General features: G+C 46.8%; 1 protein-coding gene across 3 annotated transcripts in view; it reads right to left on the bottom strand.

Annotated features, from left to right (window-relative positions):
* dqx1 (DEAQ box RNA-dependent ATPase 1) overlaps positions 1-18,895 on the bottom strand; it is a 112,132-nt gene that overhangs the window by 20,427 nt on the left and 72,810 nt on the right. For all 3 annotated transcript variants that reach the window (XM_078405804.1, XM_078405877.1, XM_078405954.1), the window contains exons 7-11: positions 18,126-18,281; positions 11,546-11,737; positions 5,412-5,537; positions 2,815-3,005; positions 1,025-1,215 (exon numbers count right to left, since the gene is read on the bottom strand). In XM_078405804.1, coding sequence (XP_078261930.1) covers positions 1,025-1,215; positions 2,815-3,005; positions 5,412-5,537; positions 11,546-11,737; positions 18,126-18,281 — 856 coding nt within the window. The remainder of the gene's footprint in view (positions 1-1,024; positions 1,216-2,814; positions 3,006-5,411; positions 5,538-11,545; positions 11,738-18,125; positions 18,282-18,895) is intronic.

The raw sequence follows: 18,895 nt of genomic DNA, 5'->3' as shown, positions 1-18,895 counted from the left end.
AGTCCTTTCATAATTTTATACGTCTCTATAAGATTCCCTCTCATCCTTCTAAACTCCAGTGAATACAAGTCTTTCCAGTCTTTCCAATCTTTCCCCATATGACAGTCCCGCCATCCCGGGGATTAACCTCGTGAACCTACGCTGCACTGCCTCAATAGCAAGGACATCCTTCCTCAAATTAAGACCAAAACTGCACACAGTACTCCAAATGTGGTCTCACCAGGGCCCTGTACAACTGCAGAAGGACCTCTTTACTCCTATACTCAAATCCTCTTGTTATGAAGCCAACATGCCATGAGCATGTTCTATCTGCTCCATAGTTCTATTCATAAAGCTCAGAATCCCAGAATCATTTTAATAGCTTTCTCAAACAATCCTGGCACATGCAATGAGCCGCGTACACGTTACACACATATGGCTCATGCTGCAGTCATAAAAGATGTTGGTGAGGCCGCATTTAGAGTGAGGCCGCATATTGAGTTCAGTTCTGGGCACCATGTTATAGGAAAGACGTTGTTAAGCTGAAAAGAGTACAGAGAAGATTTACGAGGAAGTTGTCAGGACTCGAGGGTCTGAGCTATTGGGAGAGGTTGAGTAGGCTAGGACTCGATTCCTTGGAGCGCAGAAGGATGAGGGGTGAACTTATAGAAGTGTATAAAATCATGAGAGGAATACGTCGGGTTGATACACAGAGTCTCTTGCCCAGAGTAGGGGAATCAAGGACCAGAGGACGTAGGTTTAAGGTGAGGGGGGAAAAGATTTATGAGGAATGTGAGGGGTAATATTTTCACATAAAGGGTGGTGGGTGCGTGGAACGAGCTGCCAGAGGAGGTAGTTGAGGCAGGAACTCACCCAACGTTCAAGAAACAGTTAGACAGGTACATGGACAGGTTCAAACGCAGGCAGGTGGGACTAGTGTACCTGGGGCAAATTGGACCAAAGGGCCTTTTTCCACGCTGTTTGCCTCTACAACTCTATAACGATCCAACTCTGAAGAAAGAAACTCATTTTACACCAGCCTTACATTTCCGGGTGAATCTCGGAGACAACACTGATGCAGTTGTCTTGGAAGATGGTAAACTCGTGATAGAGGACCCAGGAGGGAGGCAGAGGTTGAGGCTTTCGGGTGAGGTAGCACGACACAGGATGTAGGTGAGCCACGTGATTGTGATTCAGCATCAAGTAATTTCCAGATCCATCCACATCTCTGGCTACCTAGAAACAGGCCGTGTTTGAGGGCGTGTTAGAAAGAGGAAGGGCGCGGAGAGAAAAAGTGAAAGCAGTGTTATTAATCTGATATATACAAAAACAAATCCTACAATTTTCCATCGAATTGCATATAACATAGAACATACTTAGAGCGTAGAATAGTACAATTTGAGAATAGGCCCTTCTACCCACAATACCCGATCTGAAAGCAATGCCAAGTTAGTAATAGAAACAATGAACTGCAGGTGCTGGTTAATAGAAAGAAGGGCACAAAGTGCTGGAGTAACTCATCAGGTCAGGCAGCATCTTGGGAGAACATGGATAGGTGACGTTTCGAGTCGAGACCCAAAACGTCATCTATCCATGTTCTGCAGAGATGCTGCCTGACCCTTGGGGTTACCCCAGTACTTTCTGCCCTGTGATCCCGTTAATCTCCTCTGTCTGCACATGATCCATATCCTTCCAATCTCTGCAAATCCATGTGCCTATGTAAAACATTTCCTCTAGCAGCACGTTCCAGGTACCAGATATGTTAAAAAACTGCCCCCCCCCCCCCCCCCCCCCCCGGACTTAACAGCTATGCCCTCTCGTCTTTCACATTTCAAAAGGTTCTGACTGTCTACCCTATATATATATGCCTTTCATAATGATATATACTTCTATCAGGTCTCCCTTATTGTATAGATACCATACATCAAGAATGCAATCATAACCTCATTCCATCAAAGTGCAAAGTACTATAGATTAAAGTCTCCAGAACCAGGGGCCACAGTTTGAGAATAAGGGGTAGGCCATTTAGAACGGAGATGAGGAAAAACTTTTTCAGTCAGAGAGTTGTGAATCTGTGGAATTCTCTGCCTCAGAAGGCAGTGGAGGCCAATTCTCTGAATGCATTCAAGAGAGAGCTAGATAGAGCTCTTAATGATAGCAGAGTCAGGGGGTATGGGGAGAAGGCAGGAACGGGGTACTGATTGAGAATGATCAGCCATGATCACATTGAATGGCGGTGCTGGCTTGAAGGGCCAAATGGCCTCCTCCTGCACCTATTGTCTATTGTCTATATATCAAGCGCCAGAGACCGGGGAGGGCCTCGATCGTGACTACAGGTGCTGTCTGCATGGAGTTTGTACGTGCTCCCTGTGTCCACGTGGGTTTTCTCTGGGTGCTCCCGTTTGGTGGCCCTGGCATTTTTTTTAAATCTGCAGTTTCTCGATCGTTGTAGCACCATATTCTGCACTGTTTCTCTTTATAGAGTCAGTAACACAGCTTGGAACAGGCCCTTCGGCCCAACTTTCCCACACTTGCCAACATGTCCCAGCTCCACTAGTCCCACCTGCCTGCGTTTGGTCCATATCCCTCCAAACCTGTCCGATCCTTGTACCTATCTAACTGTTTCTTAAGCGTTGGGATAGTCCCTGCCTCAACTACCTCCTCCAGCAGCTCGTTCCATACACCCACCGCCCTTTGTGTGAAAAAGTTACCCCTCAGATTCCTATTAAATCTTTCCCCCTTCACCTTAAAACTGCTCTCTGGTCCTCGATTCACCTACTTTTTATGCACTATCCGAAGTGACGTAATTACTATGGGAGGAGTCTGATCACGCACCTTAAGGAAGTAGCCTGAGATTAGAGCTCGCTTTATGTTGAGAACGTTCTCTTCCATCCCGAAGTTAGGTGGCGAGATTGGCAGCTCGATTCTCTGCATCAGCTCCAACAGTTCGTAACGAATGATATCGGCCAACTTCAGAGCAGAATAGCTCAGATAATTCTTCAGGCACCACGTTTCATCTTCATTATCTGCAAGCACATTTTTCAGTGACAACCACCGAGACCATCCTCACACTGGCAGATAAATTGAAATGCTCCACGTGCAGTATAGGCGTTATAAAGGAATTATGACAAATTAAGAACTTTTAAACAGCAGAAAAATGTTTGGGTCATTGCAGTTTTCATCCAGAGGCAATCAGTCGGAAAAAACTTGCTGGAAATAGGCAGAATGTTGATATTTAAAGAAGCATGTTAGCTTATTGTCACGTGTACCGAGGTACAGTGAAAAGCTTTTTTGTTGTTTGCTATCCACTTTATACTTGTTTTTTGCTTGTATACACTGGAATTTAGAAGGATGAGAGGGGATCTTATCGAAACGTATATGATTATTAAGGGGTTGGACACGTTAGAGGCAGGAAAAATGTTCCCAATGTTGGGGGAGTCCAGAACAAGGGGCCACAGTTTAAGAATAAGGGGTAGGCCATTTAGAACGGAGATGAGGAAAAACTTTTTCAGTCAGAGAGTTGTGAATCTGTGGAATTCTCTGCCTCAGAAGGCAGTGGAGGCCAATTCTCTGAATGCATTCAAGAGAGAGCTGGATAGAGCTCTTAAGGATAGCGGAGTCAGGGGGTATGGGGAGAAGGCAGGAACGGGGGTACCGATTGAGAATGATCAGCCATGATCACATTGAATGGCGGTGCTGGCACGAAGGGCCGAATGGCCTCCTCCTGCACCTATTGTCTATCCAGTCAGCATGATTAAAATCAAGCCATCAATTGACTACAGGATAAAGGGTATAACGTTTAGTGGAAGATAGAGTGCAGTAAAGTCCGATTAAATATAGTCTAAGGGTCTCCGATGAGATCTGCCACTCCTCGGCCCATTTGCCCAGATGATCAAGATGTGATAATAAAGAACCATTGAACCATTGTACTTACTGATGCCACCTACATTCACATCCAAATCATTATTAACAAATAATGACAACAGTGGACCCAGCATGAATCCGCGTGGCACACCACTTGTTGCAGGCCTCCAGTCTAAACATCAACTCCCTTCTACCATCTTCTGTCTCCTTCCTTCAAGCCAATTTTGAATCCATTTGGCTAGCTTGCTCTGGATCCCTTGTATTCCACCTTCCAGACCAGCCTACTATGTGGTCCTTCGCCAGAGCTTGCTAAAGTCCATGACGACAATGTCTAGAAATACAGCCCTCAACCTTCTTGGTTACCTCTTCAAAAGACTCCAACAGAGGAAGGATGTGCTGGCATCTGAGAGGGTCCAGAGGAGGTTTACGAGAATGATCCCAGGAATGATTGGGTTAACATATAACGCGCGTTCGAAGGCACTGGGCCTGTACTCGCTGGAGTTTAGCAGGATGAGAGGAGACCTCATTTAAAATTTACCGAAAAGTGAAAGGGCTGGATAAAGTGGATGTGGAGAGGATGTACCCACTAGTGGGAGAGTCTAGGACCAGAGGTCATAGGCTCAGAATAAAAGGATGTATCTTGAAAAAGGAGACGTGAAGGAATTACTTTAGTCAGACGACAGTGAATCTGTGGAATTCATTGCCACAGAAGGTTGTGGAAAGGCATTGGATATTTCTAAGGCACAGATTTGACAGATCCTTGATTAGTACAGGTGTCAGGAGTTATGGGGAGAAGGCGGGAGAATGGAGTTGAGGGGGAAAGATAGATCAGTCACGATTGAATGGTGGAGTAGATGTGATGGGCCGAATGGCCTTATTCTGCCCCTCTAACTTGTGAACTTATGAATGAATGAAAAATGATTTTCCCACACACAAAGCCAAGCCGACTATCCTTAATCCGTCGTTCCTTTCCAAATGCTTGTAGTTCCAGCCCCACAGAATTACAGTACTGAAGCGTGTTGCTTTAGAGACAAGCACTATTAATTGCGGCACACTGCACGTGTTTCTGCTCAGTTTCAACGTTGATTAAAAGTGAAGAGCTTGATTTCTTTGATGCGTGGGATTTTAATTCAGAAGCCTCAAAATAAATTTTAAAACTTTCTATTTTGGGCACCAAGAATGGTCATAATTGTCACACAGCAGGAACTAAGCTGAGAAACAGAGAGGAAGTAGAAACCAGAAAGCAAAGCCAGAGAGGAAGCAACAACACTTTGTGCAGGGATACAAGGAGCGGAGGGATGGCGGAGAGGGGAGAGAGAAAGAGAGTAGACAGTGAGAAAGAGAGTAGACAGAGAGAAAGACAGAGAGAGAGAAAGAGAGAGCGAGAGAATCAGAAAGGGAGGAGGGGGGGGGAAGGAGAGTGGAAGAGGGAGCGAGGAAGGGAGAGGGAGAAGGGGTGGGGACAGAGAGAGGGGGTAAGAGAGCTGCCTGAGTGGGGGGGAATCGCGACATTTTGGGTCAAAGCCATGTATCATGACGAACTTTACAGCCGCTTAATTCACACTTACGCTGTTTGAAGGCGTTGTAGACATTGATGAGCGTAAAATGGTCGCCCTCGGAATGCAGAAGTACCCGTCTGCGGATGGCCGCTGATTCCTCCAAATGCTTTGGTGGCACAACGAAACATGGCGATGCTAAAACGACAAATAATTCTGGTCAGAAATATCTTTGGAATATTGATACTTCCTTTCACAATCTTAAGATTGCCGCAAAAGCTTTGTGGATGATTTGAAGTGCTGAAACGAGGTAGTGTAGGGAAACATGGCAGCCAATTTTGACTGGTCGTCAACTAGATATGAAATATTGATGATTGGCGCAAAGTGCTGGAGTAACAGCGGGTCAGGCAGCATCTCTGAAGAAAAGGGATAGGTGATGTTTCCGGGCTGGGACCCTCCTTCAGACTGGAAATAAGTGGGGAGGGGGTGGAGGGTGTGGGTGGGGGGGGGGGGGGGGGGATCAAATATGGGTTTTTGGATGTTGATTGGAAGATGTAGGCTGGTGAAGGTACCTAGGACAATTCCTTGCATTTTAAGTAACACGATTCCACCCATTTAGTGTAGTTTGACTCTTTTTTCACACAAAGAGTCATAGATTGATACAGTGAGGAAACAGGCCCTTCGGCCCAACTCGCTCACACAGGCCAACAATGTCCCAGCTACCCTAGTCCCACTTGCCTGCGCTTGGTCCATAACCCTCCACACATGTCCTATCCATGTACCATGTACTTGAATGGCAGTGCTGGCTCGAAGGGCCGGATGGCCTACTCCTGCACCTATTTACTATGTTTCTAAACCAGCATGTGCAGTTCCTTCCTAAACATCTTTCCTATAACATGGTGACCAAAACTGAACACAATTCTCCAAATGCGGCCTCAGCAATGTCTTATTGATTGTGGACGATCAGCCGTGATCACAATGAATGGCGGTGTTAGCTCGAAGGGCCGAATGGCCTCCTCCTGCACCTATTTTCGATGTTCTATGTTCTTATACAACTGCAGCATAACCTCCCAAATTCTACACTCAATACACTGACTGATGAGGAGTTTTTTTTGCCCAGTTGCGTGCTGGCCACCAACACTTCAGGTACCCACCCACATGTCGCAGAACTTCTTGTCTCAGCACCTAGAAAATTACAAGGGGCCGACATCGTTGGATACCTCAGCTGGGGAAGAAACCCACCCACTTCTTGGTCACAACCCGTTTGGAAATTCTCGACTAAGTTTATTCTAGATTCTAAAAAAAAACCACTCGGCTACTGGCAGCAGAAGTTTCTCACGTTGACTTGTGCTTCCTGTAGAAAGGAGAAACGCTGCGAAGGAGAGATTTCGCAAGAAGCGCGGCATTCACAATCATCTCTTCAGGCCTCACTAACCGTCACCCTCAATGGGTCACCCCCACTCTACAAGCCATTTCCCACATGCCTCGGGGTGACACTAGATCGTCAGCTGACCTACAAGCAACACCTTGAAGCTCTCCGTGCTAACTGAAGTCAAGTCAAGTCAAGTCAAATTTATTTGTCACATACACATACTCGATGTGCAGTGAAATGAAAGTGGCAATGCCTGCGGGTTGTGCACAAAAAGAATTACAGTTACAGCATATAAATAAAGTTAATAAGTTACTAAACATAGCACAAAAAGTGTCGACAAAAATTTAGTCTCTGGGGTTATAAAAGTTGACAGTCCTGATGGCCTGTGGGAAGAAGCTCCGTCTCATCCTCTCCGTTTTCACAGCGTGACAGCGGAGGCGTTTGCCTGATCGTAGCATCTGGAACAGTCCGTTACTGGGGTGGCAGGTGTCCCTCATGATCTTGCTTGCTCTGGATCTGCACCTCCTGATGTATAGGTCCTGCAGGGGGACGAGTGTAGTTCCCATGGTGCGTTCTGCCGAACGCACTACTCTCTGCAGGGCCATCCTGTCCTGGGCAGAGCTGTTCCCAAACCAGACTGTAATGTTGCCGGACAGGATGCTCTCTACAGCCCCAGAGTAGAAGCAATGAAGGATCCTCAGCGACACTCTGAATTTCCTCAGTTGTCTAAGGTGGTAAAGGCGCTGCTTAGCCTTACCCACCAGTGCGGCAATGTGCGTTGCCCACGTCAGATCCTCTGCGATGCGAACTCCCAAGTATTTGAAACTGCTCACCCTATCCACAATAGACCCATTTATCTCCAGTGGCGTGTACGTCCTTGGATGTTTAGCCCTTCTGAAGTCTCGGCACGGAACAACCTCCTGCGTTGCTTGGCCGGATCGTCATGGGGCGCCAGGACATCTACTCTCCGAACCAGTGCTCTTGCACTCGTGTACAGCGCCGCTAAGTACGCCGCCTCAGCATGGTGCCGCAGCGCTCATACCAGCAAGCTAGACGCCACCCTCAACGACACCATGCGGTTCATCACTGGCTGCCTATGCCCTACTCCGATGGATCTCCTGCCGGTGCTCACAGGTATCGCGCCCGTCAAGCTTCGCAGAGAGTTCTTCATTCATAGGCTGGTGTGCAAGGCCCCATCGGACGCCAAACGTCCTTTGCACCACCTCGCCCAGGATTCACAGCAACTGGGACCTCAACGCCTGTCGTCTCGTCGCCCTTTCTCCCATCATGCATCGACCCTCTGTGGCTCCGGTTTCAACATACTAGGAGCATGGAGAACCAGCTGGGAACAGACATCGCCACCTCCTCAATTCACCACAGCCCCACCCGGCTCGGACACGCCCCACAAAGAGTGGGTCGCCCTGAACCGGCTCCGCACAGGGGTCGGCCGGTTGAACGCCAACATGCATCGTTGGGGGTTGCGTCTATCAGCAGCCTGCGTGTGTGGGGCAGACCAGCAAACAGCGCAGCACGTCATCATCGACTGCACTGTCCTCCGTCCCCCTGGTGGAGGGGTAGACCTCACGGCCCTCGACAACAGCACATTGCACTGGCTACAGCGCCTGGAGGGTGTCACATAACTCCTGCTGCCTCAAAAGCAAGAAGAAGAAGGCCTCACTGGCTGACACGAGCTAAACTGATAAACAATGCTTTTTCCTCAGTCCGTGAAAGGCATGTGCACATGTAGGAGGTTTAATTTTATTCCCAACTTACAAGAACAGGGACTTGAAAATGGCACCAAACTGGCGGCTATGTATTGCTAAACACTTTAACTTCCACCTCCCATACTGATCTTTCTGTCCTTTTCACACCTTACCCTTCCTTATCACCGTGTCTCCCTCACCCCTGACTCACAGTCCGAAGAAGGGTCTCGACCCGAAGTGTCACCCATTCCTTCTATCCAGAGATGCTGCCTGCCCCGCTGTTACTCCACCATCTTGTGTCGTTCTTCAGTGTAAAGCAGCGTCTGCAGTTCCTTCCAACACCGACTGTGTATATAGTCTAAGTGTACAACTGATATACACTTGCACTGTAGCTCATGCTTATCTAAATGCTTATTCAAGATTCAAGATAGCTTTATTTGTCATCCAAATTGGACGAAATTCAGTCACCCACAGTCCAACAATAAAAGCATTAAATAGGCATTAAAATTACACAACCCCAAAAACACACAAAAAAAGAAACAATCGTCAAAGAAACATCCATCACAGTGAGTCTCCTCCAGTCCTCTCCTCACTGTGATGGAAGGCCACAATGTCTTTCCCTTCTCCTGCCGTCTTCTCCCGCAGTCAGGTTGTTGTGGTTGCAGGCCGCGCCGGACGATCCGCAGCGGCCCAAGCCCAAGGCGAGTCCCAGCCGCCCCCGCAGCCTCCGAAGATGGCCGGCTCCGCCGATGATAAGTCCGATCCGGGGCGGGCGAACACGCTGCCGCTGCCGGAGCTCCCGATGTTGGCATCCACGCTGCCCGAGCCGAAGGCGAGTCGCAGCCGCTCCCGCAGCCTCCGAAGACGGCCGGCTCCGCTGATGGTAAGTCCGGTCTGCGGACTCTGCGAACCGGAGCCTGGAGGCCGCCAGCTCCAGGAGTTGGGCCGATGGTAGGCCGCAGTAGGAACGGAGACCCGACCCAGAAAACAAAGGTCGGGTCTCCGTTCGGAAGGGACACATATTTACAATTTTACAGTTCCCCCCCTCCCCCCCACACACACACATAGTACACAAACACAAAAACACGACATCACATCGACAATTAAGACAAAAAAACAACAAAAACACAAAGACAAATGGACCGCAGGTAAGCCGCAGCTGCTATGGCAGCGCCGCCATTTTGGTCTATGTATATTGATACTTGTACTGAGCTATACAAAAATGAATTTCACTGTACCTCGGTAATAAATAAAGTACCGTACCTTAAGTACCGTTCGGTATCCTTACCATTAAACACACTAATGAATGAGTAGGTTAACATATAATGAGCATTTGACGGCACTGGGCCTGTACTCGCTGGAATATAAATAATCAGGGGGACCTCATTGAAACATGGAATAGTGAAAAGCTTGGATAGAGTGGATGTGGAGAGGATGTTTCCACTAGTGGGAGAGTCTAGGACTAGAGGGCATAGCCTCAGAATTAAAGGACGTTCTTTTAGGAAGATAATAATGGAGGAATTTCTTTCGTCATAGGGTGGTGAATCTGCGGAATTCTTTGCCACAGAGGGCTGTCGAGGCCAAGTCAGTGGATATATTTAAAGCAGAGATAGATAGATTCTTGATAATAGACAATAGACAATAGGTGCAGGAGGAGGCCACACGGCCCTTCGAGCCAGCACCACCATTCAATGTGATCATGGCTGATCATTCTCAATCAGTACCCCGTTCCTGCCTTCTCCCCATACCCCCTGACTCCGCTATCCTTAAGAGCTCTATCTAGCTCTCTCTTGAATGCATTCAGAGACTTGGCCTCCACTGCCTTCTGAGGCAGAGAATTCCTCAGATTTACAACTCTCTGACTGAAAAAGATTTTCCTCATCTCCATTCTAAATGGCCTACCCCTTATTCTTAAACTTTGGCCCCTGATTCTGGACTCCCCCAACATTGGGAACATATTTCCTGCCTCTAACGTGTCCAACCCCTTAATAATCTTATATGTTTCGATAAGATCCCCTCTCACCCTTCTAAATTCCAGCGTATACAAGCCTAGCCGCTCCAGTCTTTCAACACACGACAGTCCCGCCATTCCGGGTGTCAGAGGTTATGGGGAGAAGGCAGGAGAGTGGGATTAGGTGGGAGAGATAGATCAGCCAAGGTTGAATGGCAGAATGGACTTGATGGGAGGAATGGCCTAATTCTGCTGCTATCACTTCTGACCTGATGACCAGGAAAGCAGGTCTTCGTATTTACTTTCTTCAAGGGTCAGAGAGGATTGATTCTGCATGCCCTCGAGGATTCTCTTGAACTTCTACTGATGTGCAATAGAAAGTATTTTGTGATATTTAAAGGAATGGTTTTCAAGGGATAATCGTAGTTACCTCACTCACAAGCTTTGACTCTCTCACTGTTTTCTCCTTCTCTCTATCTGAAGGATCATTAAAATTGCACGCTGGAAGTCTGAACTAAAAACATAATGTTGTTTCATAAGTTCATAAGTCATAGGAGCCATTCAGCCTATCGAGTCTACTATTCTTATCACGGCTGATCTATCTTCCCCTCTCAACCCCATTCTCCTGCCTTCTCCCCAAAACCTTTGACACCCTTACTAATCAAGAACCTGTCAATCTCCACTTTAAAAATGTCCATTGACTTGGCCTCCACAGCCACCTGTGGCAATGAATTCCACAGATTCACCACCCTTTCGACTAAAGAAAGTTCTCCGCATCTCCTTTCTCAAGCTACGTCCATTTATTCTGACATTCTCATGTTCTAGGAGCAGAATTAGGCTACTTGGCCCATCAAATCATTAGGCCATCGAGTGTACTCCGCCATTCAATTATCTATCTTTCCCTCCCAACTCCATTCTCCTGCCTTCTCCCCGTAAACCCCTTGACACCCTTGCTAATCTGTCTTAATAACTCAATGTCCTCTTCTCTTTACAGGCCCGTTTAAAAAAAGCTAGGGGATACGTTCAACTAAAAGAATGGCCCACACACCATGGAAGCAACATTTTGCACAAGTTAAGTTTTAAAATTTACCGTCCTGACGAAGAAAAGATGGGGCAAAATTGGTGATGGGCAGAACAATAACTGAAAGTTTATTTTTTTTAAAAAATAAATGGTCCTCACCTATTACCATTGCAGCTACTGTCAACATCTCATTCACGCAGTCAAATTCACAAGATGCAAGCAGAGCCTTGGCAAGCTGGGGATCCAGGGGGAATTCAGACATAATGATTCCAACTTCTGATAAGTTCCCGTCGTCATCCAGAGCAGCTAAATAATCCAGGTCCTCCAGCGCCTGCATCAGAGCCTCGGGGGCTGCGGATGAAAAGACAGGAATTACACATAACTCTCTGCATTAGTACAGCCACAGGTACTAATAAGCTCAAACTTCATCATCAAGTTTGCTGATGACACTGTGGTGGTGGGCCGGATCTCCGACAATGATGAGAAGGCCTACCGGGAGGAGGTGGCTGATCTGGCACTCTGGTGTCGGGACAACAGCCTCCTCTTGAATGTCACAAAAACTAAGGAGCCGATTGTGGACTTTAGAAGGGCTCAACATCCGAGGACGTACACGCCACTGGAGATAAATGGGTCTACTGTGGATAGGGTGAGCAGTTTTTAATACCTGGGAGTCCACATCAAAGAGGATCTGACATGGGCAACGCACATTGCCGCACTGGTGGGTAAGGCTAAGCAGCGCCTTTACCACCTTAGACAGCTGAGGAAATTCAGAGTGTGTCTGAGGATCCTTCATTGCTTCTACTCTGGGGCTGTAGAGAGCATTCTGTCCGGCAACATCACAGGTTTGGGAACAGCTCTGCCCAGGACAGGAAGGCCCTGCAGAGAGTAGTGCGTTCGGCAGAATGCACCATGGGAACTACACTCGTCCCCCTGCAGGACCTATACATCAGGAGGTGTAGATCAAGAGCAAGCAAGATTATGGGGGACCCCTACCACCCCAGCAACGGACTGTTCCAGCTGCTACGGTCAGGCAAACGCCTCCGCTGTCACGCTGTGAAAACGGAGAGGATGAGACGGAGTTTCTTCCCACAGGCCATCAGGACTGTTAACTATTATAACTCCAGGGACTAAATTTTGTCTTCTCTGTATTAACTTTAATTTATATGCTGTAACTGTAATTCTTTTTTTTTGCATAATTCGCAGGCATTGCCACTTTCATTTCACTGCACATCGTGTATGTGTATGTGACAAATAAACTTGGCTTGACTTGAAGTTAGCACATGACTTAGATTTAGCTCTTCGGGCTAAAGGAATCAAAGGATATGGGGAGAAAGCAGGAACGGGGTACTGATTTTGGATGATCACCCATGATCATCTTGAACGGCGGTGCTGGCTCGAAGGGAAAAATGGCCTCCTCCTGCACCTGTTTTCTATGTTTCTAATTGTCTCCAGAGTTGCTCATAGAGTCACGCAGCAAGGTAACGGGCCCTTGGGCCTGCCTAACTTGTCCACACAGATCCAAGCTAGTCGCAGTTACCTGCATTTGGCCCATGGCCCCTTCTAAACATTTCAGTTTAGTTTAGTTTAGTTTAGTTGAGAGATACACCGCAAAGACAGGCCCTTCGCCCCACCTAGTCCAGCGCCGACCAGCGATCCCCGCACATTAATGGTCTCCTACACACACGGCGGACAATTTCCAATGATACTACGCCAATTAGGGTTAGGTTCTGATTTGTCGGACAGTAGGCCAAAATGCCCTCTGCCGCTTAATAATCTCCCCCTGGAGATTCCTTTTCACCATATACTGCCACTTTAGTCTGGCCCACGGTCTCATCACCAAATCTATTCGCCTTTTCACTTGCCCTTTTTCAGTCAGTCAGTCAGGTTCCACCCTAAGTTTGAGTTTATCGGTTAGAGTTTGGGTTAGAGTTAGTGTGGGAGGAAACCGAAAACCCACGCAGGCCACAAGGTGAATGCACAAATTCTGTGCAGACAGCACCCGTAGTCAGGATAGAACCTGGGTCTCTGGCGCTGTGAGGCAGCAACTCAACCGCTGTGCCACCGTGCCAGCCTTTTCTACCCATAAGGTTAGGTATCGACAAGCTCAATTTCAGTTTTAGTTTTAGAGATACAGCGTGCTTTTCCGATTGAAAGTCTGACTAGTGGTGCATTGCAGGGGTTGATACTGGGACCATTTATTGTGTATAATCTATCTTAAAGATTTGGATTTAGATGTTGGAGGTTTTTCGTTTTAGTTTTTGCGCAGCTCTACAGATGCGCCACTGTGCCACCCTAATTCTGATTGTTGCTTCCTGCACAACTCGACCTGTGCAGGACAATCATGCTTTTCCAAAACTTAGCTTAGATTCACGAGGTTAATCCCCAGGATGGCGTGACGGTCAGACAAAGGAAAGATTGGAAAGACTGGGCTTGCATTCACTGGAGTTTGGAAGAATGAGAGGGGATCTTATAGAGACGTATAAAATTATAAAAGGACTGGACAAGCTAGATGCAGGAAAAATGTTCCCAATGTTGGGGCAGTCCAGATCCAGGGGCCACGGTCTAAGAATAAAGGGGAGGCCATTTAAAACTGAGGTGAGAAGGAACGTTTTCACCCAGAGAATTGTGAATTTGTGGAATTCTCTGCCGCAGAAGGCAGTGGAGGCCAATTCACTGGATGAATTTAAAAGAGAGTTAGATAGAGCTCTAGGGGCTAGTGGAATCAAGGGATATGGGGAGAAGGCAGGCACAGGATCCTGATTGTGGATGATCAGCCATGATCACAATGAATGGCGGTGCTGGCTCGAAGGGCCAAATGGCCTCCTCCAGCACCTAATTTCTATGTTTCTATGAATGCACAGTGCAGCCATCCAGACTGAATGGCTAGTTATTGACTCCACCTTCTATTTAACCGTAACTTCCAAAAGAACTAAAGAGTCATTTGATACCAATAAGAATTGTATTTCTACATCTAATGATTATGACCTAATTGTCCTTTTTTTTCAAGTAATCCAAATTTAAAGTAGAAGAAATTTGCCTGATCAGTCTGGCACATATAACATATATAACATATAACAACTACAGCATGGAAACAGGCCTGTCCGGCCCTACCAGTCCACGCCGACCATTCTCCCTGACCTAGTCTCATCTACCTGCACTCAGACCATAACCCTCCAATCCCCTCCTATCCATATACATATCCAATTTACTCTTAAATAATAAAATCGAGCCAGCCTCCACCACTTCCACCGGAAGCCCATTCCATACAGCCACAACCCTCTGAGTAAAGAAGTTCCCCCTCATGTTACCCCTAAACCTTTGTCCCTCAATTCTGAAGCTATGTCCCCTTGTTGGAATCTTCCCCACTCTCAAAGGGAAAAGCCTACCCACGTCAACTCTGTCCGTCCCTCTCAAAATTTTAAAAACCTCTATCAAGTCCCCCCTCAACCTTCTACGCTCCAAAGAATAAAGACCCAACCTGTTCAACCTCTCTCTGTAGCCTAAGTGCTGAAACCCAGGCAACATTCTAGTAAATCTCCTCTGTACCCTCTCCATTTTGTCGACATCCTTCCTATAATTTGGCGACCAGAACTGCACACCATACTCCAGATTCGGCCTCACCAATGCCCTGTACAATTTCAACATTACATCCCAACTTCTATACTCGATGCTCTGATTTATAAAGGCAAGCATACCAAACGCCTTCTTCACCACCCTATCCACATGAGATTCCACCTTCAGGGAACAATGCACAGTTATTCCCAGATCCCTCTGTTCCACTGCATTCCTCAATTCCCTACCATTTACCCTGTACGTCCTATTTTGATTTGTCCTACCAAAATGCAGCACCTCACACTTATCAGCATTAAACTCCATCTGCCATCTTTCAGCCCACCCTTCCAAAAGGCCCAAGTCTCTCTGTAGACTTTGAAAATCTACCTCACTATCAACTACTCCACCTATCTTAGTATCATCTGCATATTTACTAATCCAATTTGCCACACCATCATCCAGATCATTAATGTAAATGACAAACAACAGTGGACCCAACACAGATCCTTGGGGCACTCCACTAGACACTGGCCTCCAACCTGACATACAATTGTCAACCGTTACCCTCTGGTATCTCCCATTCAGCCATTGTTGAATCCATCTTGCAACCTCACTATTAATACCCAACGATTTAACCTTCTTAATCAACCTTCCATGTGGAACCTTGTCAAATGCCTTACTGAAGTCCATATAGACAACATCCACAGCCTTGCCCTTATCAATTTCCCTGGTAACCTCTTCAAAAAATTCAAGAAGATTAGTTAAACATGACCTTCCAGGCACAAATCCATGTTGACTGTTTCTAATCAGGCCTTGATTATCCAAATAATTATATATATTGTCCCTAAGTATCTTTTCCATTAATTTTCCCACCACAGACGTCAAACTAATAGGTCTATAGGAGGAGCGATGTGAAAGCATATGAGAAGGATATTTGTTTAAGGTGAGATGCGAAGAATTTAATAGGAACCCGAAGGACAACTTTTTCACACAGAGGGTGGTGGGTATATGGAACGTGCTGCCAGAGGAGGTAGTTGATGCAGGTACTATGGCAATATTTAAAAGATATTTAGACAGGTTTTTTAGTTTAGTTTAGTTTAGAGATACAGTGCAGAATACACTGAGTCCGCACCGACCAACGATCCCCGCACACTAACACACTAGGGCCAATTTACACTTATATCAAGCCAATTAACCTACAAACCTGTATTTGGAGTGTGGGACGAAACCAAAGATCTCAGAGAAAACCCACGCGGTCACTGGGAGTCTGTACAAACTTCGCACAGACAGCAGCCGCAGTCGGGATGGAGCCCGGGTCTCCAGTGCTACAAGCGCTGTAAGGCAGCAACTCTACCGCTGCGCCCTTGGCTGGGATAGGAAAGGTTTAGAGGGACATGGGCCATACTCGACAGGTGGGACGTGTAGATGGGGCATCTTGGTCGGCGTGGGCAGGTTAGGCCAAAGGGCCTGCTTTTATGCTATATGACTCTAAGTGAAGGAGCTAACCAGTGAGCTCCATTTGTCCGCACTCTTCCTGGGCCTAGTTCAAAGCCGAGTTTGTCGATGACAGGCATATGATGAGCGTTTGACGGCACTGGGCCCTGCATTTGCTGGAGTTTAGAAGGATGAGGAGGGACCTTATGGAAACTTGCCGAATTGTGAAGGCCCTGGATAGAGTGGATGTGGAGAGGATGTTTCCACTCATGGGAGAGTCTTGGACTAGAGGGCGTAGCCTCAGAATAAAAGGACGTACCTTTAGAAAGGAGATGTGGAGGAATTTCTTTGGTCAGAGGGTGATGAATCTGTGGCCTTCATTGGCTGTGGAGACCAAGGCATTGGGTATTTTTAAGGTGGAGATTGACAGATTCTTGATTAGTAAGGGTGTCAGGGGTTAGGGGGAGAAGGCAGGAGAACGGGGCTGAGAGGGAAAGATAGATCAGCCATGATTGAACGGCATAGGCCCGATGGGCCGAATGGCCTAATTCTGCTCCTAGAACTTATTTAAAAGACATTTGAACGGGTAAATGGATTAGAGGAATATGGGAAAGGTTTAGAGGAATATGGGCCAAATGTGGACATGTGGGACATGTAGATGGGGCATGAGGCGAAGAACATGCTTGACTCCATGTCAAACATGCTCACATCTCTATATGAGACTAGGACTAGAGGGCATAGCTTCTGAATTAACGGACGTACTTTTAGAAAGGAGATGAGGAGGAATGTGGACGAGTCTGCATGACTCTATGTGAAGGAGCTAACCAGTTAACTCCATTTGACCACATAGAGTCATAGAGTGATACAGTGTGGAAACAGGCCCTTCGGCCCAACTCGCCCACACCGGCCAACAATGTCCCAGCTACCCTAGTCCCACTTGCCTGCGCTTGGTCCATAACCCTCCAAACCTGTCCTATCCATGCACCTGTCCAGCTGCTTCTTAAACAATGGGATAGTCTCAGCCTCAACTACCTCCTCTGACAGCTTGTTCCATACACCCACCACGCTCTGTGTGAAAAAGGTTACCCCTCGGATTCCTATTAAATCTTTTCCCCGCCACCTTGAACCTCTGGTCCTCGATTTCCCTACTCTGTGCATCTACCCGATCTATTCCTCTCATGATTTTGTATACCTCTATAAGATCACCCTTCATCCTCCTACGCCCCATGGAATAGAGACCCAGCCTTCTCAACCTCTCCCTATAGCTCACGCCCTCTAGTCCTGGCAACATCCTCATTAATCTTTTCTGAACCCTTTCAAGCTTGACAATATCTTTCCTATAACATGGTGCCCGGAAATGAACACAATATTCTAAATGCGGTCTCACCAACCTCTCATACAACTGCAACTTGACCTCCCAACTTCTATACTCAATACTCTGACTGATGAAGGCTGAAGTGCCAAAAGCCTTTTTGACCACCTTATCTACCTGCGACTCGACCTTCAAGGAACCATGCACTTGTACTCCTAGATCCCTCTGCTCTACAACACTACCCAGGGGGCTACCATTTACTGTGTAGGTCCTGGGCTTGTTCGACATCCCAAAATGCAACATCTCACACTTCTCTGTATTAAAATTCCGTCAACCATTCCACTGCCCATGCTTCCTGAGCCAATTTTAAGGTAGAGAAGAGTTTGTCCACACCAAGTCAAGGTGCTTATACACGACATAAAACTACCACCTTTCCCTTACCTGGTCTGTCCAGGAAGTCACATTGTCCCATGTCTGCAATATCCAGCCTCTTCAGCAGAAGCACCAGGTGACTCAGGTTGGTTTCAGATACTCGAGGTGGGGGAACCGCCGCCATTTTGTTGTGGAATGCTTCCGAGTACAAGCGGAAACACTTCCCTAGAAAAAGAAAGCAGGCAGCATCATCAGCTAAATAACTGCGGATGTTAGAACTTAGAAATAAAAACAAAATGGTGGAAGTTCAGTTTCAGTTTAGTTTATTGTCACGTGTACCGAGGTACAGTGAAAAGCTTTTTGCTGCGTGCCAACCAGTCAGCGGAAAGACAACACATGATAACAATCAATCCATTTACAGAGTATAGAAATGACGTGTAGGAGATAACTGCAGATGTGGTTTACACCAAAGACAGACGCAAAATGCTGGAGTAATTTAGCGGGTCAGGTAGCATCTGTGGAGAGAAGGAATAGGTGACGTTTCGGGTCGAAACCCTTTTTCAGACTGAGAGTCAGGGGAACGGGAAACTAAAGGTATGCTGGAAGTGATCATCAGGTTCAAGAAAAGCTTCTTCTCAACACCCAATAGGCACCTTTAACACTAAACAACACTAACCTCAACCAGGAAGTTTTATGAACTATCTTTGGTTGCTCTAAAGAATACAGGATTTTAATATTAGTATTATAGTTATTAATTTACTGATTTTTTGGTTTATTATATATTATCCTTATGTGTTGCCTGTAAAGCTGCTGCAAGTAAGAGTTTTAAATGTTCTGAT

This window comes from Rhinoraja longicauda, chromosome 1 (genome assembly GCF_053455715.1).
Source record: "Rhinoraja longicauda isolate Sanriku21f chromosome 1, sRhiLon1.1, whole genome shotgun sequence".
Taxonomy (NCBI): Eukaryota; Metazoa; Chordata; class Chondrichthyes; order Rajiformes; family Arhynchobatidae; genus Rhinoraja; species Rhinoraja longicauda.
The sequence above is the reverse complement of the archived record's forward strand: the minus strand, read 5'-3'. Positions and strand labels throughout refer to the sequence as shown.